The 25,881-nt window shown below is 35.4% G+C and overlaps 1 protein-coding gene across 10 annotated transcripts in view; it reads left to right on the plus strand.

Annotated features, from left to right (window-relative positions):
- The window catches only part of Kynu (kynureninase), a 116,627-nt gene that overhangs the window by 64,080 nt on the left and 26,666 nt on the right, over window positions 1-25,881 (plus strand). For 4 of the 10 annotated variants that reach the window (XM_013517496.1, XM_005390779.2, XM_005390777.2 and 1 more), the window contains 2 exons: window positions 7,359-7,457; window positions 8,287-8,360. In XM_013517496.1, coding sequence (XP_013372950.1) covers window positions 7,359-7,457; window positions 8,287-8,360 — 173 coding nt within the window. Of the gene's footprint in view, window positions 1-7,358; window positions 7,458-8,286; window positions 8,361-9,500; window positions 9,679-12,132; window positions 12,244-25,881 lie in introns of those variants that run through there. The other 6 variants (XR_001235273.1, XR_001235272.1, XR_001235271.1 and 3 more) reach the window with 5 other exon arrangements.

The raw sequence follows: 25,881 nt of genomic DNA on the forward strand, positions 1-25,881 counted from the left end.
TCTCTCTCTCCTTTTTTTTAGATCTCACAAATTACCTATAGTGGCCTTAGAACTAATACAACTTGCCACATTATTAGAGATCTGCTATACAGAAAATTTATACTCTGATTCTTTCTTTTTATGCTGTGATTCTGATTACTATGTTACTTGTTTTCTAAAATGTCTCCCTGAAGCTCCATATAAAAAGTTGTATCTTCTTACTTTTCATTTGTGTATTTACTCTCATTTTTTTATATTTTAATAGTGAAGCACTACTACTTTCATTGGTGTAAATAAATGAAAATTTAACATACTACACAAAAGATAAGAGGTAACTGTATCTCTTATTTCCAAAGTAAGTTTTGGAGAGAAATTGTGACCCATATAACTTTTGGACATTAAGTACAGAGGGAACAAAGTAAACAAAACAATGCTTAATCTCTTTGGAAAAAAAGATATACAGCAAAAGAGTGAGATGAAGTCTTAAAGGTCATGGTAAATTTTTGTTCCAATTTATTAGTACATATGTGTAGTACATACTGTTTACATTCTGTGTGAAATTGATATGCAGCACAACTGAATTGCTTTTTCATCACTTTTGTCAAAGTTACTTTTTTCTCCTTGCGAAGACAAAATATTCAACACCCAAAGTTAAAGGAAGAAAGGTTTATTTAGCTCACAGTTTATAAAGGTCTCAGTTCATACTCAGCAAGCCCATAGTCCACCAAAGCAGAGTGGCCCATGGCAGAGGGGCAACCAATAGGGTGGCCAAAGACACAAAAGCAACAAGCAAGTGAGACAAGACTCTTTTTGTCCCTTGTATTGTACACAGGCTACCTGCCCTAGAGCAGGTGTAGCTCTCACACCCTTCATCCCAGCCAGAACTATGCCAAAGCAATCAGTGGACCGATTTAGTAATCATAGACACTCAATCTCAGCACCACACAGTCTCAGTTCAGCCATCTCAGTTGAGACCTCAAGAGACTTTGAGAGGGACAGCTAGACTGTAGACACAAAGCATAACAGCTGGCCTTTTCCCTTCCCACTCCACCCATCCTTTGATTGTTTTCCTTTTTTGTGCATTATAAATATGATTTGAAAGAGAGGAAGGACTTTTTAAAATAGAGTCACCCTTAAATTACATATCTGAAGAAGAAGTAGTACAGGTTGTCATTGTTGCTGTTATTTTTAGTTTAGAATCTAGATATACTTTTGAATTCCAACATTTAGGAGAACTTGGGAAATTTAAATGTTTCAGCCAGTACTGTGACAGGAAACCTTAACAGATATCATCTTTCTGTTCTCCATTCCCACCTCTTCTGGGACTGTATAGTATCTCTCTAATTATAATTTCTTTGAGAAATGGTAAAATCAGAGTTAAACAACTAATCTGCTGCTATTAATTGACCACTCATCTATACCATCTATACAGTTAAGCAGCACAACAACGCAAACACACACCCACACACATTTGCATCTCTCAATAATGTTTCTTAAAAATTTTTAATTTCCCATAACACATTTTTTTCTTCTTAAGGTAATCGTGTCCAAGTTTTAGCATTGTAGTTCTTAGATTGCTTCATTCTACTTATATATCAATCATGGAGTAAAATTCAGAACACTTTAGACCTCATTGGTATAGTGTGGAAGTTGTAGTTCTAGTACTCATGAGAAGTGTCAAAGGAGCTAGTACTTGTCACTAGTCTCATTGGGACCGAAGGAGACCTGAAACTCATCTGCCATCAACCTAGTGGCAGTACCAAGGAGACTTTCTCATCCACTTGAGTCTGGGCAGCCGTAGCACTGGACATTCAAAGTCTGACATTTGTGACAGCTGCAGTCATGTCCACAGACACCTCCAGGACTAGAGGGCTACAACCATGAGTGGGTATTTAGGTGGCTTAGGAAAAGGGCTATTTATCTACTGTAGTATTTTCTTTTCTCAACAATCAACATGAGTACATCAGTGTCACCAGCTGAATATTAGTCTTAGGTATAGATAAAAATATTTTATGTTATATAAATACTTTTTTCACATCAAAATGATTACTTATTAATGATATTTATAATTCAGAGGACTTTTTAGATGAATGAAGAACAAAATACATAAAAGAAGAAAGTAAATTTGTTACAGAATTAGTAAAAACATCAAAATTGTAATACTACTTTAAAAAATCCCAGCTGTACCATTTCACATTTCATTTGAATAAACAGATGAAGAAAAATGAATCAAAGTTAAGAGAATATAAGCTTGTTGTTCCTATAGAAATTCCAGCACAAATCCTGTGCCATTCTACTCGCCTGATCAGAAAATTCAGTGTTATGTTAGTGTCAATGGCAAAAATGAAACACATTTCATATTCTTTATTTAATTGACAGGAATTTTGAAAATTTGGCTAACTATTGTTTAGCCCAAAATCCTTTATTTTATTTTCTTTTTTTAATTTTTTAAAGATCCTTCATTTTAAAAATGGCATATCTGAGTCATTAGCTTATGCCAATTATGACTGGATAAGAGGCAAAGGTCCCCAAATAACATTAATAACATTTTTTAAAAGTTAAATTATAAGGTAAAGGAGTATCTATTAAGAATTGCATGATTTTATTTGCTCATTTACTTATTTAAAATGCTTTGGATTTATGTTATGTGAGAGTAGAAAACAATATGATTGGAAAATATTAGAAGAGAAATATTCAAATGGAGCTGGAGTCTGAGAAAGGGAAGAAAGTCGCTGAGAGGAAACCGAAGTCGTCCAGAGTCCTAGTCAGGTTTCTGTTGCTCTGACTTAGCACCATATGCTAGGTAGCTTACAAGGCACAGAGGTTTATTCGGGTCATGACTGAGGGCTGAGGAGAGCCAGCGTGCAGCAGGCGTCTGATGCGGACCTTCCCTCTGCGGCCTGACTCGGTGAGGAGCAGCGCAGGAGCAGGCAGAGCAACTGTGCCAGTTCTGGCGTCCCCTCCTTGCTGAGAAGGCCGTTAGTGCCATCACTAGGGCTCCACCACATGTCATCTCGTCCTAGTTACTGTGACAAGGCTTCAGTCAGGGTAGTAGTAGATGCGAATCTGAGAATTTATTCTCCAACGTGTGAACTCTTGGGGGTCACATTCAAACCTCAGGGTCAGTAAAATAAGGAGAGAAAAGGTATTCTGAAGAAAGAGAAAAGTTGATGCAAATAGAGGATGGGCAGTGTGAGGCCTGCGAGAGGGAGAGGTAGAAGGAGCCAGGCCACCAGGTCTTTAGGAGCTGTACCAAGGAGTATGAGGTAAATTCTCAATTTAATGTTTCTCCCTGCCCCCAAGGGGAAGAGGGAGTCTCTTCTATTCGAATGTGTAGTTTAGGAAATTTACTGGAGAAAAGCAGGCTGGAAGCATTCAGATTGGTTAAGAGATAAAAGGTACCAGTTTGGGAGCTGACAGGAAAGCGAGGTCGTGTGTGGGTGAACTTTCCTATGTGGTCCTGTCAGCCAGGGTGAAGAGAGCATCTGTGGGTAATTTGGAGCAAAAAGGTGTTGAAAACTATTTGGATTTTTACGAAAATGTATTAAAGTAGACGCTTAAGTGTAGTTGCTCCTTTTTCTTATTCACATGATGTCACCCACTCTTACAAGGGATGAAAATACCTGAGAGGTTGCTTAGAGACGTTTCGTCTTTATTTTTAAGATGCTGCCATCTAGTGAGTCTTTTGGAATATCACGTCCGGGAAGTCTCACGTTTGTCTCTTCCAGCCTTTCCTTCAAAACTGTCCCGTTTGAATTATTGATGTTTTCGCCGTCCACGCCTTAGAACTTATTGTAGGAGCCGCAAGTGATTTTTGGGTGCGAAGCCACTGCTATGGCCACAGGCTTTTAATAACAGGATCCAGGAGGTGAAGTCTTGTGGTTTTTTTCAAAGTGCCATTCTTTATAAATAATTGATAGTAAAATGAAAGTACGGCCTTTTCTATGCCTTGAGTCTTCAAAGAAGAGTTGTATAAAAACAGTGTGTGAAAAGGTAAGTTTGAAAATTCGCATCTTCAAGTCGTTGTTCCAATTAGACATGTTTAGGGAGAGAAAGAGGATTTCAAATTCAGAACAACTTCATTTTTTTTCCCAAATGGAATCCTTGTATCGTAAATACACCTTAAAGTACAAACTAAAAAATGTGTCTATGAGACTATTAAACCAAAAAATTTGTCTGCAAACCCAGGTTTCAATAACTCTAAATCTTAATAGAGGTAAATTATAACTCACAAATTATACTAGCAAACAGAAACCACCTTGTTTATATGACACGTATTGCTCAGCTTTTGGTAAGGAGCAAAATACAAACCCACTTTTCTGCCCCACAAATAACAACAAAATCAGTTGTATAATTTTAATATAATTCTTTTTGTGTGAAATGATAGATCTAGTCATATTATAATGAATACAATTTTTAGTTGATTGAAATTTCAAAATATTAAGTTTTCTCCATGAAAGCTAAAGCTGTCGAGTAGGAGTCTGTCTATCTTTTCTGTTAGGGACCATGTAGTAAATATTTTACGCTCTGTCGATCACGTGTTCTGTGGTAACTATTTAGTTCTGCTTCAACATTTAAACAAATGTTGTGGACAACATTTAAACAAATGACACTGATACTGATTGTGTCACAATATAACTTTACTTAAACAAACAGGTCATAATTTGCATTTTTCTGCTTTAGGGAAAATACCTATAATAGAAGCATTGGGTTATTTATTCTTAAGAAGTGTTAGGAAAATCTAAATTTAGTACTGCTAAAGTTTACAACAAAGCAGTACTTCATTTACCAGATGTGTTCCTCAGATATTACAGGGGATCTACAGTTTGAGACGTATAGTTATTATATGAGCAGCTGGTTAACTGATAGTAAATGAATCCAGAGGTAAAATATTTTGCAGAGTTCTATCATTCCTATTTAAAAAGGTTTGTTTCCTTTTTCAATCCATTTTTGTGCAAAAAAATTGTCTTCCTATCGAAGGAATCACTGCATCTTCTAGATAAAATGTTTAATATTTTGATATATAGAAAATTAAATAATCTTTAACCTAAGAAGTTAAATTATACAGTTACTATTTTGGTACAGTTTGGGTAACATGTATTCATTGTGCCAGTTGTCTGTCCGGGAGTTTAATGAAAGTAGAGGCTAGTTTATTTCCCAAAGCAGAATCAATTCTACTAAGAGGACACAAAATACCTCAAACTGTATGGCGGGTAAATCACTAAGAATAGTGTCAGATGCTAAGCACCTGTCAGTACCTGAGTTGAATACATAGACACAACGCCATATGATCAAGATTAACTGTGACGTACTCTCCCAGGTCCTGTAATGGCCAAAGATACTGAACATTTTTTCATTTACTTGTCAGTCATTGAAGAGGACATCAAACTAGTATAGAAAAAATGGCCATTTTAGTAAAAATGATATGTAGAATTAATGTATTTCCAATCAAAATACCACCAGAATTTTGCACAGAACTAGAAAAAAAATTCTAAAATGTATACGAATCCAGAAGAGACCCAGAATAGCAAAGCAATTATGAGCAATAAGAGCAAAGAAAGGAGCATTACAATCTCAGTTATACTACAATGCTACAGTAATAAAACAGTATGGCAGTGGCAAAGAAAACCAGACATGTTAACAAATGGACTATAAAGGAGAATGCAGAAATAACCCCAACCATCCTTAAATATCTAATTCTTGATGAAGAGACCAGCAACATATACTAAAGAAAAGATAGTCTCGTTTAAAAATGGTGTGGGAGAAGACTATGTATCCACGTACAGAAGAAAGAATTTAGATCCATATCTCTCACCCTGTACTAAAATTAAATCAAAATGCATCAAATACCTACATACAAAATTAAAAATACTAAATATGATGGAAAAAGAACTATATTGTTAAAACTTTTGAAAACATATGCATAGGCAAGGACTTACTGAACAGAAGCCCAATCATACAACATATAATACCAAGAATCCACAAATACAAATGTCATCAAATTTAAAAGCTTCTGCCCAGCAAAGTAAAGAACCAATACAGTGGTGAGATATTCTACAGAGAATGGGAAAACATTTCTGGCTACTCCTCTGACTGAGAACTCACATCTAGAAAAATATAAATAACTAAATAATCATCCCTCAATGAACAATTTAAATGAATAGATACTTTTCAGAAAAAGTAGCATTGTTTTATTTTTGGAAAATCTCATTAACATCCGACATGATAGAAATCACTTGGATTTTTATACCTATCTCTGCATTCACTTATTTGCTACTGATAAAACATATGAAAAAAAGACCACTGTTCATCAGATATGTAGTTGAAAAAGTCAGAAGTAATCTTAATAGTCTTTCTAGTTAATTATGGATATGTTTGGGTATTGCACCAGAATTCAACAGGTGATAACTTCTTTGGAGTTTTGGTATGAAATTTAAAACTAAATCACTAAAATTTCTCTACTTTATTAAGTTGCAATTCATTGATTGGTCAAATAGATCTTTTATCAATGCATGATATGTAATATGAAGCATTTATCATTTGAAAACTATTGGTTCATAGAATTATGTGTATTTTCCAAATATTGACATATTTAAATATGAAATGTTTAGAATTACTTATTATTACTAACCTATCCAGCAATATCTCTTTTTAATGGAAAGATTCAGGTTTCCCAAAATGTCTGCTTGCTTTGAAAATTTTATTTTATAATTGCCAACAAACATTGTAAGTTCATTTCCTAAAAGTGATACCTTGTCTATTTTCAGAAATATATCTGTGACATACCTAAGTATGAATTACAGTAGTTTATCAGTTCCTCTTTAATAGTTCTGTATAATATTAAAGTGGCTAGTTCAGTTTGAAACCCAAGTGTTTTAATTTAAGACTATTTTCTTTCAGAATGTGGTCAGGTGTATGACGTGTGTTTCCCACTTTAAATATTAAAATAAGAACAACAAAATGTTTTTATTTACTAAAACTTATTGATCTTTTTTATGAACTTAACAAGGACATCTACAAGTGAACCTCCCTCCTGAGTGAATGTCATGGACAAAAGCAAATAACTCCTAGAAAATTTGGTGTCATCACTTTATTTCTTCCAAAGCTGCCAGCCATTTTACCAATCCCGGCTTTTGCACTATCAGTGCAAATGTCAATCTAGTGAAGAATGGAAACCATGTCTCATTATTACAAAATTTACTCCGATCCGCCAGGCTTCTAAAAAGATTTAGAAACTGAGGATCATATACTGTGAAGTACTGCATCAAAGGATAAACCATTATTATAGTACCGCAGTTGGCAAAGAATTTCTTAAGGATATTTTCACTTACTTCTTCTAATAATTAAGTGAATTCAAAACCTGTGGTGTTTTTCCTTAGGGTTGTTTTGTTGGATTTGACCTAGCACATGCAGTTGGAAATGTTGAACTCCACTTACATGACTGGGGTGTTGATTTTGCCTGCTGGTGTTCCTACAAGGTAAAAGGAGCTAATATATTTTCATTCTTTTATTTCACATTGACGTTAATCTGAAGAAAAAAACTCAATCTGTGGACCAATTTTCAGGACTTGTGTTACTTTGCTCTATTTCATTCATTATTGTATTTTCTAAATTTTAGTTAATAATGAAGTCATATGATACTATTATATGATAAATTATTTACAATATTTCTATTATGCAGAGAACTTACTTCTTCAATTCTTGGCTGCTATAAAAAAATTAGAAGGTTCTTGAAAAAAATGTCCCATACTTAGAACTTGATTCATATTGATTAAGATCCTTCAGTTGTTGATTGATAAATTGTGAAATTTCCGTATGCGTAACCACAGTTCTTAGGAAATCAAATTGGTATTGGTGTTTGAAGACAATTTACTTGATAGAAAGGATGAAAATAAAACCAATTATGATCTATATGTTTTCAATATGTGTTCAAAATTATTTCCATATTTTATGACAAATAATTTAGATATATGAGTATTGAATTCAATTAGACCTCAGTGAAACATCTACCTATTAGGGGCAAAATTTAGCCAAAACAATTGTAGTTATGTATTTTTCAGCCTAGTAACACTATTTTTTACTTGTTTTTCTTAAAGAAAATGATGGGAGATCCTGTTTTACTATATAAATTTAAATAGTAAAAAGAAAATGATGCCTTATTCTGTTTTATTATGCAAATTTAAATAGTTATGTTTTGAACTGGTCAGTAGTTATAGTATTATTTTTAAAAAGTCAAATATAATTATATTGTTTATTTTTGTCCTATATTCAAATAAACTCATACAATTTAATTTACTTTTAAATTAGTACTTAAACTCAGGAGCAGGAGGTCTTGGTGGTGCCTTTGTACATGAAAAACATGCCTATACAGTTAAACCCGCGTAAGTACCATCTACGGATTCTTTGTTGGTGATGAACCAATTCATGTGCATTCATAGTACGTTAAATTTACACAAGTTTCTTAAAATACCAATTGATAGGAATCTGGATTGGATTATAATTCTTTTACCACTCTATTAAGAATGATATGCTTTATAAGAAATAATTACTTTCTGAAGAGTTCAAATGCTTGAACAAGAAATTTAATCAAAGAATGGAAGCTTCAGTGCTAAAAAATGAGTCCCTCCAATCGTGTGTAGCAAATGGTTTAATGCAAAAGGCCACTGGATTTTTTTCAAAAATAAGACTTTAGAAAATTTCAGATTCCTTACCTGATGGATAAATCAAAGACAACCAGAGCTGTGCCTAACAGAGCCTTAAATGTGCCAAGTTATTATTAAAATTACACCTACCTTTAAAGCTATAAATGCTCCATGATTGCTTGTAGGAAATATCTTCTGTCCTAAAAGACTTTATAATCCATGAAACCTGAAGAACCTGAACACTGAACAACAGGCTGACTGCATAAAAAGTAATACTTTTCTCTTTTATGTAACACTCTTCCACTTTTAAAGCAAGTATAAATGCAAATGTAATACACCAACACACTTATACATTTTTATTTTACTGAGGAGTTCATCAGTGTTCCTTTTATTTTTATCTGGTGTGGAGAAAAAGAAATAGTATTCTGGAAAAAGGCCTTTTGGTAGTTATATTGGAATGTGTGTGCTGAAGAGATGTGAGCTCCCAGTTGATAATATAATAATATCGATTAGATTTCCACACCCTCCCAGCCGCTGGCTGAGTGGTACAACCTCCACAGGAACTGAAGCTGATCTGGTCATGGATCTTGGAGCACCTCACATTTTCAAAGTTCTGTACATATAAATCCTAGGACTTGGGGTGATTTGCGTAGTGATTTAATCATGTCTGAATTTTCTTCAAGGTTTTAAAATAAAAGACTGAATTTTATTCATGTCCTTGGTGAGGCAGACATCTGCCTTGAGTATATTAGGCAGGTCATTATATTTCTGTCTATGTCCAAGTTACTTTGAGAAGACTATAAAGAATATGTTATGAGAATAATATGTATATGTTAAAAGTATTGTGTTTTTATTTTTAACAAATCTCTTTGATAACAGCATTCTTCATGTATTTAAATTGCAATAGAGGATCTGGTATTATGTCAACTCCAAGGGCTAGCCAGTGACATTGCTATGAAATCCACAGAGTCCAGAGAAAGGAAGGTTTTGGAAACAAGTTCTGAGCTGAGCTTGAGGTTGCACCTGAGTATTGCACCACGGATGAGGAAAAGGAGAGGTAATGCAACTGGACTATGTGTGAGCTTCATTATGTGGAATCCCAAAATCTAGCCCATGTTTAAATACATATTAAGAAAGATCAATGAGGCAGGCCATGTTCATGTTGCAGCCTGGTCTCTCGCTGGTTTACAGTCTCAAGAATTTTTTTTTTTTTTAGACAATATCTTGCTATGTAGTTCAGGCTGGTTTTGAACTCATTATGTAGCCCAAGCTGGCCCCAAACTCACAAGGATTCTCCTGCCTCAGCCTCTCAAGAATGTATCTGGTTTCTCAGTATTTTATCTTTCTACAAAAAAGTACCAACAGCTATATCATAAGCAAATTTTTGCAATAATAAAGTGAGCTTATGCATATGATCACTTAAGCATTTTGTGATCAATGCACATGGGCTGCATAAAATACATACCAAATGCCAGCATGGTGGTGCCCCTTTGCAATCCCAGCACTCTGGAAGACTAAGGCAGGAAGATCATAAATTCAAATCCACCATAAGCACAGATTTTAAAAAGGGCTGGAATTGCCTTGGATTCAATCCCTGGATCACTACTACACAAAATACATTCCAAAGTTTTTAAAAATAAATGAAAACAATGGGTGGTATTTTAAAAAATCATTGCGAGATTCTTTGATACATGTTGTTTTGTAATTATTTAATACTTAGACCTAAGTACTTTGTTGACTTACTGCAAATTTGCATGGTAACATTTACATATTCACCTAGTGGAAATCATTTCTCACAAGAAGGGAAATAGCTCCAATGTTATGGTTTGTGACCTTATCGGGACAATTTTATGTATCACCAAGTTTATTTCAACAGATCTTTGACCAAGTGACAGTAGAAATCTCCATTCCTTGAATTTTCTCTTCTTCTGGGCTTATCATTTTACTGGCTTCCATTTATTAATGAGTTAATTAAGATCATTCTTGTGTGTTCACTTTGTCTTCACATGAGAGCCATGCTTTTAACATTTTCTGAAAATATATGTTATCGTCCATTGCATTTTACTACTCAGCTTTAGAATCACTACTGAGTGATGAAGGTTGTAATACAGAGCCCAGGGATTTTGGGTTCCGTTTGTTTGTGTTCTCATAGTCTTAGGGCTTCTTCTAAACTCGTGTCAGTCTGAACAGCTCCACTGCTGTCGGTCTCTATCCTTTCTTCCCTCTTCTGTGTCAGGCATCATGTAGTGAGTTGTATTTGTGTTGATAATTAGATACCCTTGATTAGGAAGGGGACGTACCAGATTTGTATAAGAACAGTAAGCTATTTTCACATAATATGCTTATTGTCCCAGATAAAAAAATAAATGCATCCTCAAAACTTTACTTATGATCTGTAATGTGTTTTACTTCCTTCTGAATTTGCAAATCAGGCATTGCTTGCAAGAAGTGTCAGAAAAAGCAAAAAGAAGCTTAAAAGGCATAAATACCACACTAAATAAGACTGGTTTTGTATGTATTAAAATGGTATTCAACAAATAAACAATTTGAATATAAGGGGAAGAAATTTTCTTATGAATAATATTTATAATGTGGATATCATATACAATTTAAGCTTCACATGCTCCAGTATGAATACTTTTGCTAATTAAAACGTTTTATTTCAGTTGCTAGGTCTCCCAGGTCAGCCGAGTAAGCATGCATTAATTCTTCCATCACCTATACAGTTTGACACTTTCTTAAGGAGGAGTGACGAAGCAAGACTTTTTCTGATAAAGTTTTCAGTATTGTAGCTGAGAAGCATATGGAGAATATCAAATATAATGGAATAAATGTAACTGCTCTTACGGTGCCAAAAGAAACTATTTGATTGCTTAAAAAAGGGTGACATCTAGTGGTTAAATGTCTTATTGAAATAAATAGTATCCAAACAACTTCTTTCCCTGTTCCACTAGCCCTTTAAGAGCTATTTTAAAGTATATAAATTTAAATATTTACTTCTATGTGTGATCATTTTACTGCATATTTAATGCAGTAATTTTGCAGTTAAAGCCTTTCAGAAGGAGAAAGGATGGGAAGACGGTAGAATGGAAGGTGAGGGAATTCTGGGTGGGTGGTCAGACAGAAGGGTCACAGGTTCATCACAGCTGGAGCAGGAGAGAGATAATGACCCCACGAGGCCCATATAATGCACAGTGAGTCCCAGGCTTGGAAGTTTAATATCTTCTACGTCGTTTTGAACTAGTCTTTGATCTGATATTCCCTTTAGCAAGCGATGAATTACATCTGAACCAAGAAATTTCACACCACCTTCTTTTATCTTTGTTGAAATAGACATGTTGACTATCATTCAAAACTGATGACCTAAGACTTTTTCCAAGAGCCCTTTGCCCCTAAAGAGAATGAATAGATTAGAGGCCAGAGTCTGTCTGCTACATCAAGCATCATAACTCAAGCTTTTCTTCTCAACCAAAATTTAACCTTTTTCTAGTCCGTCATCACTTTATTTCAGTGGAACGTCATGCTTGAAAGCTAGTTTGTAGTTACAGTCATGATAAATGAGGACTGGTTATGAGTAAGTGACTTCTCAGAAGTTCTGCCTCCACTTCAGGGAAGACACCAGGTCAGTCTACAACGTTAATTATTGCCACGACATACAAAGGGAATTACTTTTCACTGTACAAATCTGACAGTCAAAAATGTATAATTAAGAAAAGTGCTTTAGTGTCCTTGAATTTGCTTTAATTTCACAATGCTGGCATTTCTAGTTCACATTTTGAGTGCAATATTTACCCTGTTGATTTTAAAGTGTCCAAAGTTATCTACGTTCCATAAAAAGTTTCTTCTCCAGGACCCCATTTGCTGCAATGAGATATACTGCCTTTATCCTATTATTTCTCATTTTCCTTTTTCTTTTTCTAACATAGAGATTCTGCTCTGAAAAACACAAGTAGGTCATACGACCCATAAATATTTCTTCCATCACTGCTCTGGAAACCTGCTATTGCTCACTTTCCATTCTGGACTAACAAGCCTCCAAACGCTCTGTTATATTTGATCTCTTGACATACTCATTTCTCTCTCGTGTTCATTGAGCTTCTTTGAGTGGCCAACAATGAAGCCTAACGAAGATTTGGATGAAAATGCTGTAATTTAAAGTCATGCCAGCACATAGCCACCCTCTGCTGGAGATATCTGATTGTAAATTTTAAATAGGAAAACAGTATTTTTCAGGCTTTATAAGGGCTTAAGTCATCTTTCCTGTGACGGGCAATTTTCAGGCTAAAGGAAAAGGTTGAAGAGCCAGGCTGAAGTCAGTACATGCTTAAGGCAAATTTCAGAGCTCAGAAATGCAGATTCCTATTTGGCAATAAAAAACATGCATTATATAATGTCCTAGGACATTCTAAGAATAAAAATATACATCAAGAATCTTTGGATGAAAGATTTAAAAATTATAAGCTTAGCCCCAGCTGTGCTGTTAAAGTTATTTTGGAAGATCATTTAATGCAAATATGTCCTGAAGGGTGCAGACTTGGTGTATTTCAACTCCATGTATTTCCTCCCTTTTCGTAGGTGCCATCGATTTTTAGTTTTTTATTATAACGTATTTGGGAGGCATAATGACTGTGTTCATTTTGGTTATTTGTACACGCGCATGACCAGTCTTAATTCTCTGTTTCCTTCCCTGCATCTCTTGGTCTCCTTCCCGCTTTCAAAAGATCTATTTCCCCGTTTCCTTTTATCTATCTTTTATTTTATTCTTTATTTACACCTAGAGTTTCTCATATAAGAGAAAGTGTACCATATTTAAGCTTGTATGTCTGATTTATTTCACTCAACGTTGAGGTTTCACAATGTGTTCAGTTTTCTACAAAAGACTCAGATTTATCCTTCTTTCTAGCAAACTAGCACTCCGTTATGTACAAATAACATTTTTTAACTATTAATCTTTTGGTAAGCATGTAGGCTGCTTCTCTAATTTAACTGTTGTGAGTTTTGTTGCTTTAGACATGGATATACATCATGTTATTCAGTGCCTTTAATTGTTTTGGAAAGATATCTAGTACGGTAATATCTGGTTCAAATGGAATTTCTACTTTAAGTTTTTTGAGGAATCTCCTGCTTGAATCTCCTGCCCAATATTTATCAATAATTTAAATCTTGGGGCTGGGGATTTAGCTCGGCGGCACAGTGTCTGCCTGGCAAGCGAAGGTTGTGAGTTCGATTCCCAGTACCAGAAAAAAAATTAAAAACAAATAATTTAAATCTTACTTTGGTTTCTTAGTCATCCCTTCTGACTTGCTATTTATAAGTCCTTGTTGAGGACCTAGATAAGATGCCCTGTGTAACATCTGAGGGCACAAGAGATACAGGTGGCAGAGAGTGGCAGAATGTTTGAACTGACAAGACTTCTGTTGCGTTGGAGGAGGATAGACTAGTATCAGCTCAATTTCTTAGCATTTTTGCAGAATCCTCAGTTAAACTATGACTAAGCTTCCAGCGGCATCTGTCTAATAATTTAGCCTGAGTTTGGAGTTAAATGTTTAGTCCCAATGTGGATGACGTCTTGGTTATGACTTCTAATTGGCTATAAAGTCAAATTGTCACTTCCCTTTGTCTTTGACATCAGCCTCCTAGCTCTAAGTTTCTGTGGTATCGTTCTGTTTGTTCTGCTCCCTTTGGAGTAATTGCTCCTCTGTATTTTATAAGATTTCTTCATTCACCTTTTCATTACTTCTCTCAAACCTCAGCCTTCGCTGCTCCTACCCAGGAGTATGTTAGCCATGGTCATGATTTCTGCAGTATGACTTGTAGAAGACATTAACTCTCATTTCCAGTTTTCTCAACTTACTTTGTTGCTTTTGTTTTCATTTTGTTGCAAATTTCAAGAGTTTCTGATCATCCAAATCTTGTTCCATTTTCTCAATACAGAAAGTAAGGTAATAAAGATCGTCTTCATGGAAAAATATTCACTAATGAGCTACCCATTTATCAAAATTCTTTCTTAAAGACCCTTTCCCAATTGGTACTGTCATCTGTCCTTACTCATTGCTCCAGTCTTAGTTTTTTCCTGATTCCAGAATTGCATAAATACCATATAGTACAGTGAAAACTGGATCACAAAGTAAACCTTCTACGAGATTTAGATTTCTTATGACACAAGTGAAGTTGGAAAGCTACTGAATCATAAAATTAAGGACAATGAGAATAGAGCTGTTTGTGGGTAAAGCAGAGGAAATTTGAAAAGCTACACGAGAAGGAAATGACTTGAATGTCAATGATTTGAGAGAAACCAGGAGTGACTCAAAAAGTCTTTCTAAAATTATCACCTTTAAGATCATGATAGAAAGTTAAATATAATATGAAAGAGGTTATATTTTACTATAATATTTAATCAAAATACACATTACAGTGAACACTGGAATTATAAATTTATTACACTTGTGTAGAACCTAACATTTACATCCCTTGTGTGGAGTTGGTACATGTACTTAACACACCCCAATTCTTTCTTTCATCTCTTATCTCCTTCTGCCTTCCCCCGCTCTATCTCTTGATCCCCTTCCCTTTAAAAAATGATCTGTCCCCGCACTTCTATTATATATCTTTTATTTTTCTCCTTGTTTTTTTTTACTCTGAGTTTCTCATGTAAGAGAAACAATGTGATATTTAAGCTTGTGTGTCTGATTTATTTCACTTAACATGATGTTCTCAAGGTACATCCATTTTCCTACAAATAACTCAAAACTAAAAAGACCGTGGGGGAAAAAAATGAACCTTTCTGCACCAAAGGTGGGAATGTAAGCTAGTACAGCCATTATGAAAGTGGCATGGAGACTTCCTCAACAAACTAAAACTAGACATCCCATTTAACTCAACTAGCTCCCATTTAGGTATCTTCTGGAAAGTCTTAAAGACATCATATTATGGAGATACATGCATACCCATGTTTATAGCAGTACATTTCATATACCTAGATCATAGAAAGAGCACATACATTCATCAAGAGATGAATGGATAAATAAAATGTGGTCTACACACCATAGAGCATTTTTCTGGATAAAGAAAGATAAACATGGGTCATGAAAATTTGTTGCTTTTAACAGCTAGGATATCATAAATTAATCTAAATAGATTATCAAAATATACATTAAAATAATTACATTTATACTTAAAGATAATATCTCAACTATTTTCCCTCTTTTGTGGTCAACTTTAATTTACTTTAGGAGATCTTTTCCTACGTATTACATTTGTCATCGGATAATGAGGACTTCTGATATGTCTGTTCTATTCATATGTGTGTGCATGTGCATGTGTGTGTTTTTGTATCTCAAGAATTAAATACAGTAAAGATCACATTTTATTTTGTTCAGACTCTTGTATCTTTCCAAGAAACTTGTTGCTTAATCATGGACAAGGGATGATCCTGCGCTCACTAGGGAGACATGAACAAATACTACCTCTACACACTTTTGTGCAGACATATTTCTATAAACTTTAAAATTGTCTTGAAGGAAAAAAATATGGAACAAAACATTGAGAGAAACATCATTTAAATAGTCAAAAAAGTAGTATAAATGACAGACAATACAAAATCAGTATGTATGCCCTAGGGAAAACTTTAATTAGTGGTTGGACAAATTCTCAGAATAATTTTTCCCTGGGAACCGTGGAGGCAGAAGTGACTAGCTCAGAGCTGCTTAGGAACAGCTTGCACTAGGAAAAGGAAATTTAAAGACACAGATTTTCTATAAAATAGAATGCAATGTTAACCAGGGAAATGAATTTACTCTCTGTTATTTTGAAAGTGGAAGTTGTGGCCTATAAGAGAGATTCACTTCATAAATTTCATGAATTTAAGGAGGCATTAAGAAAAGAAAGAATTACTTAACTGGCACTTCTTAAAGGTATATGTCAAGTGAGCCTTTCCTTTTTATTCCCTTCACTAGAATTTTTATGGAATCTGAGTTATTGACTTAACATTTTAAAGCCTATCTCATTATCATAAAATTGCCCTTTATCCCTAGTCTACAGTATTTAAGAAACCATAAACAGTGGTAAAGCCAGAATTGTTTTAAATTCTGCGTCAGCCACTTTTGCAAAGTGAGTCACACTAAGCTTCATTCTTAGTCCTCTAAGTGTCCCTCTAAAGGACCTAAAATTAAACAAATCCCCTGAAAAAAACTTAGTAAATGAATCATGAAATATAACCTACACCCATTTTCATTTGGAAAAGATTTTATGTTAATAATTGTTAAAGGATTCTTCATTATCTTAGCTTAATTTTTTTTGCTATGTGGTATTTCTCTGATAATTTTCCCATGTGGTGAATTTGGTTTATGATCATAAAAATAACATTTGTTTTGAGATGTGATCACAGTTTAAATAAATTTAGTAAATAATCTTTTAATTTTTCATCTCTGGAAATTATCTCAATTTTTTTTAAGAGTAGAAAAAATTTATTGACAGAAAGCTTCTGTCTGAGAGGGACAGAAGGGGGCCCAGAAAGTGGGTTGCCCACAAACCCCACTTCTCCAGGGTGTTTCATTGAGCAAAGCCATGATATGAAGCAGGCTTAAGCTGTGACACAACTATAACCAATCAATAAGATTACAAGTACATCACTTAGGTAATATTAATCCAATGGCAAATCATAGGATGGGTGTGAGGTGGGACAAAACTATGATCAACCAATGAATTCACAACAAGTATAGTTGTCAGGGTAATATTGATTCAATGGGGATCAAATAGGGAAACAAGTCACCTAGCAAGTGCACATGGTCAGAAAGCACTTTGCTGGAAGGGGTGTGTTAGGGATCTTTGGTCCTCCACCCATGGTCATTGATACCTACTTAGAATATCAATTGCTGCTGTTCATCCCTTGTGGAAGTATATGGATGAGTAGTTCTTCTCCTTCTTGAAGTCTGACCTTCAGTGAATGTGCCTCCAGCCACAATTGTTTTCTGCATTGACCTCTTGAGAGCCCAGCCCTATTTGACTGCTTACAATATTTCCACCTAACTTAACTATCTATAATATTCCTGCCTCTGAAGTATCCCTAACTGACATGATGGGGCAAGGATCAAAGACCTATCTGGTTATTTCCAGATGAAGAAATCATAGCTGTGATCATCAGAGATAATCCACAGAGGATCTATCTAAAGGCCCTCAATAGATGTCAGGTGTTCTTGTCTTAAATAGATGGACAGCTTTAAGTCTGCAGAAGACAAGGCCCCAGAAACAGTTAAGTATGTGTGGGCCAAATAATAAAATCAATGAGATAATTAAGAATATAACCAAAAAAGTTTTCCACCAGGAGGAGCCAGGAATAGTTTTCCAGAAAGAGGATAAGGAAAAGTTCCAGGGAATTTCAGAATCTGACATGTCATTAACCTGTCCTCTAATATCTCGAATATTGAGATATTACTGGAAGGATCTGGAATGTATACACAACATTCAGCATTTAAACTGCACAAGTATCCCCCTGTGCTGCTGTTAGAATGTCTAATGCCATCCAGTTTTGGAGGGCTTACCTCATTAATTTTACTTCATTCAGGAGATAGACATTTGCCATCGTGTTATTTAAGACCCACTGAGTATAGTTAGTTAAGGTCTCAATGTGTTGCATGACAAATTTTAACCCTAGGGATAGGATAAAGATAGAAGCCAAATGATCATACCGATTAAACCCTCATCTAGATCATGAGGTGGAGCAAGTTTGCAAATTTGTCAGTACTTTTTTTCTTTTGGTTTTGGTTTTTCTCCGGTACCGGGAATCGAACTCACAACCTTGCGCTTGCCAGGCAGGCACTTTTGCCGCTGAGCTAAATCCCCAGCCCCCATTTGTCAGTACTTTTGACATTTCTGTCTTGTAACCGTGCAAATCCCAGAATTCATCTTCCTAGCCACCCAAGGGGTATCCAGGGCCACAAATTGGTTCTGAACAACCAATGAGTGCCAGTGGTGGCTTCCCATCTAATTCCAGGGTGACTAAACCAGTCTATTGCAAACAGTCTTCAGCCTGTAAAGTTATTGAGTGTATACATTATTGGGGGTGTCCATCCCAAGTGTTTAGTAGAGAGGCCAATAAGAATAGGAGGGATTTTTCTGCTCTCAGCCTAAAGGAGCCATTCCACTAAGATGTCCTGTAGTGGGGGTTAACCATAGATAATCATCCCATATCTGAAAGTAGTGATATTGATATCTGTGGTTGTTGGCCCTCAGGATAAACAGGTCTTACTAGAGCCTATAGAGAGACTTCTATGGCATTGTTAGAAAAAAATTCTATTATGTTCAGGCCATGAAGAGTATAGTTTATAGCCCACTCAGTTACCTTTATTGATGGTCTAAACTATGAACCATTGAGCTCTTTCAAAACTTATCAATATAGTCTTGCAGTTTATTTTAATCATCTCCTTGGAGTGGGGTTACCCACCAAGGAAGTCCTGATGTACTCAACAAGGGTAGCAGGCCATATATTCAGCAAGATGTTGTAATGACTATGCATATTCTTGTGTCCGCCTTGTAAAGGAATTGCACTCTTCCTTAAGTGTAAAATGATTAGTAAAAGGGCTAAGAGTAACATCTTAGATTACTTATCTGAAGACTGTTTTTTTCTTGGACAAGAATCTTAAGTCTTCTCTGGGTTCACAGGAGTATTCTTATGATGGTTTGTCACACTCAGTGACAGTCTCTAGTTCCTAGGACTTTGAGTTGAGTGTGCTGTATCCAGAAGTCCAGGCTTGCTACCTTGACAGCTGACAGAGTTGGAAGGATCACACTGTATGGTCCTTCCAAAGTTGTCCTAGGTAAAATGATGAGAAGCCAAGAAACTTTACCAGTATAAAGTCTCTGGATTGGAATATGGGATTTTCTTTGCTTCAGGCTGAGCTTTGTTGAAGAATCTATTGGAATGTAGCCTGTGAAGTGACATCTTTTAGTAAGGCATCTTCTCTATCAAAGAGAAAATCATTAGTGAGAAAAGGGATCCATAAAGTATTTCAAATGGACGGAGGCCTAGAATTTGAGGTGTATTTCTAATTTTAAGGAGAGCTAAAGATAGTAGCGAAACCATTATAGGTGGATTTCCTGAGCCATTTTGTGAAGCTGTCTCTTAAGGGTCTCATTCGTTTTTCTACCTTCCCAGATGATGGTGGCCTCCTTGCACAATGGCAGTGATAGGGAATGCTCAGTGCCTGAGAGACGTCCTGTGTTACTGTTGCTTTAAAAGAAGGCCAATTATCACTCTGCAACCTCTTCTGAAGTCCAAATCTGGAGATGATTTCTAAGACTAAAATTTTTGCCACCTCTTGTGCCTTTTCTGTTCTACAAGGAGAAGCTTGAACCCACTTTGTGAAGGTGTCTACCCAGACTAATAAGTATTGAACTCCTTTACTCTTTGGCATATGAGTGAGATCAAGCTGCCAGTAAATCCAGAAATTGTTCTAAGGGACTGGAATCCCAACTGTAGCTCACTGGCTCTTAGATTCCTCTATTGAAGGAGTCTGATATTTTGCTTTAAGTCCTTCCAGTTTCCACTATAATTATATCTAAAATTTTTATGACTTATGAGAAACAGGTTCTAACAACACAGTTCTGACCAATGAAAAACTTGTTATTGTACATAGTCAACAATATATATTGTATTTTTTAAACCAGTTTTAGCATCATTTCAACTAGTTGGCAACATGGATATATATACAATGTTTAGATAGGATAAAATATCTCCCCCAGGATGGGAGCTGAGCTTTATACATAACTAAAAGGAATGGGTAAAGAGAAAGTTACACAAGTTATAGCTTAAGTGAGTTACCTTGTATCTGGTGATTCCTTTTTATTGAGATATAATGGCTGTAAGGAAGGTCAGGATTGAAAAGAAGGACAAAGATGCATGTGCTAGTGCCCAGCAATGTGCTGATTTCTTTTCCCCATGTAGCCATGATAACTCAGGGCTCCTCTGTGGAGATGACAGATGGAGATGATAGTCTGGCCAGTGGGAGAGGGCAGAGGGCCCCCCCTTTAGTCTTGTTAGGTCAGCTGGAAAGATGAGTTTGAGCTCTGGGATCTCCACCTCACAGTGCAGTCTTGCTTCCAGCATCCACATTTGCAGTTAGGGCACAATGTGGGGAACCTTTTAAAGTAATCTCTCTTCAGGTAGCCTGGCTTGTGACAGCAACAGCAGGTGAGGTTAATAGTTATTGAAGTCTTCTTGGAGCCCTGAGAATCAGACTTAGAATTTTTTTAAAGTCCACAAAAAGAGAGCCACTTTTTGGTCTCCTTGCTTTCTTTCCTTGCCTTCCTCCCAGTCTCAATTATAGAATACTAAGAAAGCAGTTTTTACTAAAGTGTCAAGTGAGCTATCTGGAGCAAAAACTATTTTTTGTAACTTTTTCTTAATATCAGAGCTGACTGGGTAATAAATGTATCTTTAAGCATAAACTGTCCTTCTATTGAATCAGGGGAAGTGGACATACGTTTTACCACTGCCTCTTATATATGATCTAAGAAAGTGAAGGAGTTTTCATCTTTCTCCTTATAAATAGTTAACAATTTAAAATAAGTAGAGGACTTGGTTTCTGTCCTTCTTAGACCTTCAAGAATACAAACCTAAAATGTCTCCTGCTCCAATCTCCTGTCTGGCTGTTAGGCTAGCAGGGGTCTTGGGTAGGGACTGCTTAAGCTCCAATGGGAACTGGTAGTTTCCCTGGCTGCCTATCTTCTGGCTGTCTAAAATTAATAATATGATATACATCCCCAAATGTAATAGCAGTTTGTAATGTTGCTTGTCTCTCATTAGAAGCCAATATTTGATTTAAGTTTAATATTATAACTTTACAGTCTAGCTTATGGGTCTGAGTAAACCCTCTAAAGACCTCAGTGTACTTACCAGGGTCATATGAAAGAAAAAGACATATGAACATGAATAGTCATGTATGGATTATAGTTATATTTTGAGCATAAATAACCTTCTTAATGTAAAAAAGTTTGAACATAATCTTTTTCTGATCATTTTCTCTCTTTTTCACAGTATGACTCCAGTTGTAAAATATAATCATAATTAATACTTCCCTCTGCATTCCATTTTGTCTCTAGGCAGTAGGCGGGCCATACATGTGTGCAGAAAAATATCAAGTAGTGCTTTTTCAACAGATAAGGGTCAGACATCTTCCAGTGCTTAAGAATGTATTCCAAAGAAGTAAAAGACTTTGACATTGAGTATCTCATGTCTGAAATGTAAAAAGAAATTGGGCATCCCTTTTAATTTCTATTTGATTTCTATCTATACCCTTGTGGCATCCCTCAAGTAGGTTACACTCCAGGGCAGGCGGATGCCATCTAGAGAGAGAACAGAAAACAAAATTTACCAGCCTATCCACCCTTATAGTGGTGCACAATATCATCTTCCCTGGGAGCTGGTGAACTTACTCTTATAAGCACAAGTTGCAATTGGCCTCAACTGTAACAGTAAGATTAAAAGAATGAAGTATTATTTTGTCTTAACCTACTGATTTTTGGTTATTTCAAAGAAGATGAGGCAAATGGATAAAAAACACCACCTTTTATCTTGCAGAGGAGATCACCTTTGTAAAGCAAAACAAACAAGTGTCTTGGAGGATTTCACCAGTAAAGAAGCTGCCAAGGCACTTGTGTTACCTACTTAATCACCTAGGCAACCTTTTCTAACAGCAAGACAAGGCTTCACTTTTAAGTCCACTTAAAATATTTTATATCTCTTAGGCTCACAGGTTAAACTTATATTTATCATCTCACAATCACATTTTATGTTACTAAAGGTGCATTTATTAGTCTTCTATGAACACACAAAAGAAAAAGCTGAGTAAAACCTCTTTCTTATCTTAGCATATGTAAAACACAAATATAAACCTTTCCTCCAATAATTATTTTCCTCCATAAAAAGCAAACAGTTGATACAAGCTGCCTCAACCTGATTTCTGGAGGGAGTTATGGTCTAAGCACAAAATTGTTTTAAAGTTAAATCCCAATAAGTTGGTGAAAAGTTGTGGTTTCTGACTTAGTAGTAGTAAGAGAAAAGTATGATAGGTGAGTGGAGATTTTTCTGTGGTTGAGAGCCAGTTTCCCTGAAGAACATTTGGGTATCCACCAGGGAGCAGCCCTGGCCATAACACCTCAGTTGTTCTCAGTTTCTATTGCTCCACAAAACCAGAGATTGGTCTCCATAAAGAAATTCAGCTGTCTGTTTGGTCAGTAGCCCATTGGCCACTGGCTTCAGTGGGAATTCACCAAAGAGATGCTGGGGAAACCTATCCTATGCTTTAAGAGTGGCAGCTGCTCTAAAAGTATTTAACTAGCTGGAAGAGTAACCACTATATGTCCATGTTCTATAAAGGATAGGCTAAAGCCTGGGAAAAATAATTACTTAGTGCTTTCTAAGTTTAAAGTACAGGTTTCAAAGACCACAACTTATTATCAAAGTATTTGCCTATACACATAAATGATAACTAGACCTAGGAGGGGAAGAGAAAAGGATGAAGATCCTTCCTTAGGCTAAATGTGTTTTGGTCACATAAGTTTGGTGCTTTGGAAACATCTCCTTCTGGATCCACCCAGAAGTCAGCTCTTTCTTCTGTGTCTCAGGTTGAGCAGCTTCTCAGGCTAAGCCAGGACATGGCTTTTATGTTTGTTCTCCTGAGTGGGCAAAATTCTGATGCCTCATCTGATCCAGAGATAGGGTATGTGGCCCTCATCTAAGTAAGATGACTTCTTTGTCTTTGGAGTTAGCTAAAGCTCATTTTCTATGGGCTTCACTTAGTTGTTGGATAAGAGGAAATGGTTGGAACAGTTTAGAGTTCTCTCTAATCTTACATGCCTCCAAAAAAAAAGTACAAAATGGAAGGAAAAGATTGGAAGGTCAGAGAAAATAATTCATCTCCTCTCATGCTCACTTAGTTACAGAGACAATTTGCCCCTGAGTAATCATTCTCAGCCTAGAAAGGTGAGAATGAGGAATCTAAAGAGCTAAGGTTGCATCTTTAACAGTGGAAGATCAGACCAGAAAAAAACTAAAGCAAAACAGACTTGGCATTTCCTCTAATGTGTGGAGGATGATCAGAACCAGTCTGTCTCAGCAAAACCTGTCCTCCAAGTTTTAAGAATGGCCACTAAACTAGTGTCTTTTAACTGGTGGAAGGAGTTTCATGATTTATAAATAGGCATTGATATTTTCTAAATATGAAATAGATTTCATTTAAAAAGACCCATTTTTATACTATTTTATATCAAAGCCTGTAAAGGGATGCTCTAATATTCCATTTTCCTAGCACTGTCATCTAGGATAAAGCACAGCAGAAAAATAAGTTAAACAGGTAAAATAAGGAACACTAGTAAGTTCTGCAACTAAATCTAAATGCAACACTTACAAAATCAGAATAAATTGTCATATTAAAAAAGCATTATGCAAAAGCATTATAATCTTATAACCTTCCCATGTTTTCAACTCAAATTTATCACCATTTTAATAAAATTATATGAGACAAAGCATGACCAATTATAAGAAATAGGCAAAGACATAACACCATAAAAATTTTGATTACCTAAATGAGTAACAATCCGGGATCTATGAAACAAAAGCAAACTCTTATCTCCATCCAATTACCTTGGTGGAAGACCTCCAAATGGTATAGGAGAATGAAAGTCCCAACCTGCTAGACATCTGAAGCACCAAGTTTGTGTTCTTTAAAATTGAGAAATAAATTCTAGGGACAATGGAGGTTAAGAGTAGGAAGAATTTATTGAGAGAAAGAAATCTTCTGTCTGAGAAAAACAGAAGACATCCCAGAAAGTGGATTGTCTCCACAAATCTTAAAGAAAGCCAAAATAATAATTATCTCTATTAAATGATACATTAAGGCCATACTTTTTCAATATCACTACTCTCAGATAATAATGGCAAAATCATTAATTTGAGAACAGTGAGGTCTTTTGAAAGCTCAGAATTTATTTTCTGTTCTAAAACTGCAGTCTAGTGTCTCTGAAGATATATGAGGTCAATGATCCTTTCAGACATGAAAAGTAAAACTTGTCAAAGAGCTTCAGCTCTTATTTTAATTACTTTATTTTGTCCCCAAAACTGACCTTTCAAATCTACAGAGGTTTTTTTTTATTTTTTTTTAACAGTTAACTATGGGAAGCTGATGCTAAATCTTTATACATTTTTATTTTTATGTATTTTACTATGTAGAAAATACATATGTCCATCTGGTTCTTTAGGACTCTCAAAAGGGCCAGGGTGAAAGTGCATTGTAATGATACATATACCTGATATATGGGTAGAATGTGGAATATGTTTACCTGTATTTATTTTCCCACAGGAGTAAAATTGATTGGGCAGGAATTATCCTTTTACTTGTCACTCCCACAATTGGCCTATGACCTGACTTGGTTCCCATGTCATTAACTGCTCCAATCAGCTTTGGTCAGGTTCTCAGAAAATTTGGCATTGGCCATGATAATTTAGGCAGAAAAAGGCCATATGGCGTTCTTCTTCAATGGGCTTGTGATATCACTGAGACTTGATCTTAGCTTACCCAATGTTAATGAAAAAGTTATATATAAATCAGAATCTTATTTCTAAATTCTTTGAGTGCAGCAAAATGACTTTATTAATTACTTTGATAATTCAATGCCCAAGAAAATATTTTATAAACTTTTGTGTTGAATATATGGTTCTTTACTGTCAGCATAAGAGACAAACCATGTTCTAGCATATGGAAACATTTTTACTTTGCAAATTATCCCGAAGAGAGTGTGATTTGCAAAATACTGACAAATTAAATATGCATTTCCATATGTTTCTATGAAGACCAAATATATCCATGAAAATTAGCTGCACACAATTTAAATTCTTCAAGAGTTTTTGATCAACATTGATGAACAAATGTCAAGTAGTTCTTTTGAAAGTCCCAGAGAGAGACACCAGTCTGTCCCTGTGCTTGGAATACCAATATTATAAACCAATATTTTAGGACAATAAACTATTTCAAGAAAATACATTCAGAAAATTTTGAAAGACTTTTTGTTAATGTTTCTACACAAAACATTGACTTAACTCTTCCAAAGATAAGATATTATTCTAAAACTTCAGAAATTAATTTTTGTTAACTAAAATTTATTATTTCAAGAAGTGCTTTTATATGAGTATGCCTACCATATTGATAGTTCACTGGACCTATTTGAAAAAGTGTCCTGGAGAGTGAGATTTGAAGAAGTAATTGGT

This window comes from Chinchilla lanigera, unplaced genomic scaffold (assembly GCF_000276665.1).
Source record: "Chinchilla lanigera isolate Chin_1 unplaced genomic scaffold, ChiLan1.0 scaffold00039, whole genome shotgun sequence".
Classification (NCBI taxonomy): Eukaryota; Metazoa; Chordata; class Mammalia; order Rodentia; family Chinchillidae; genus Chinchilla; species Chinchilla lanigera.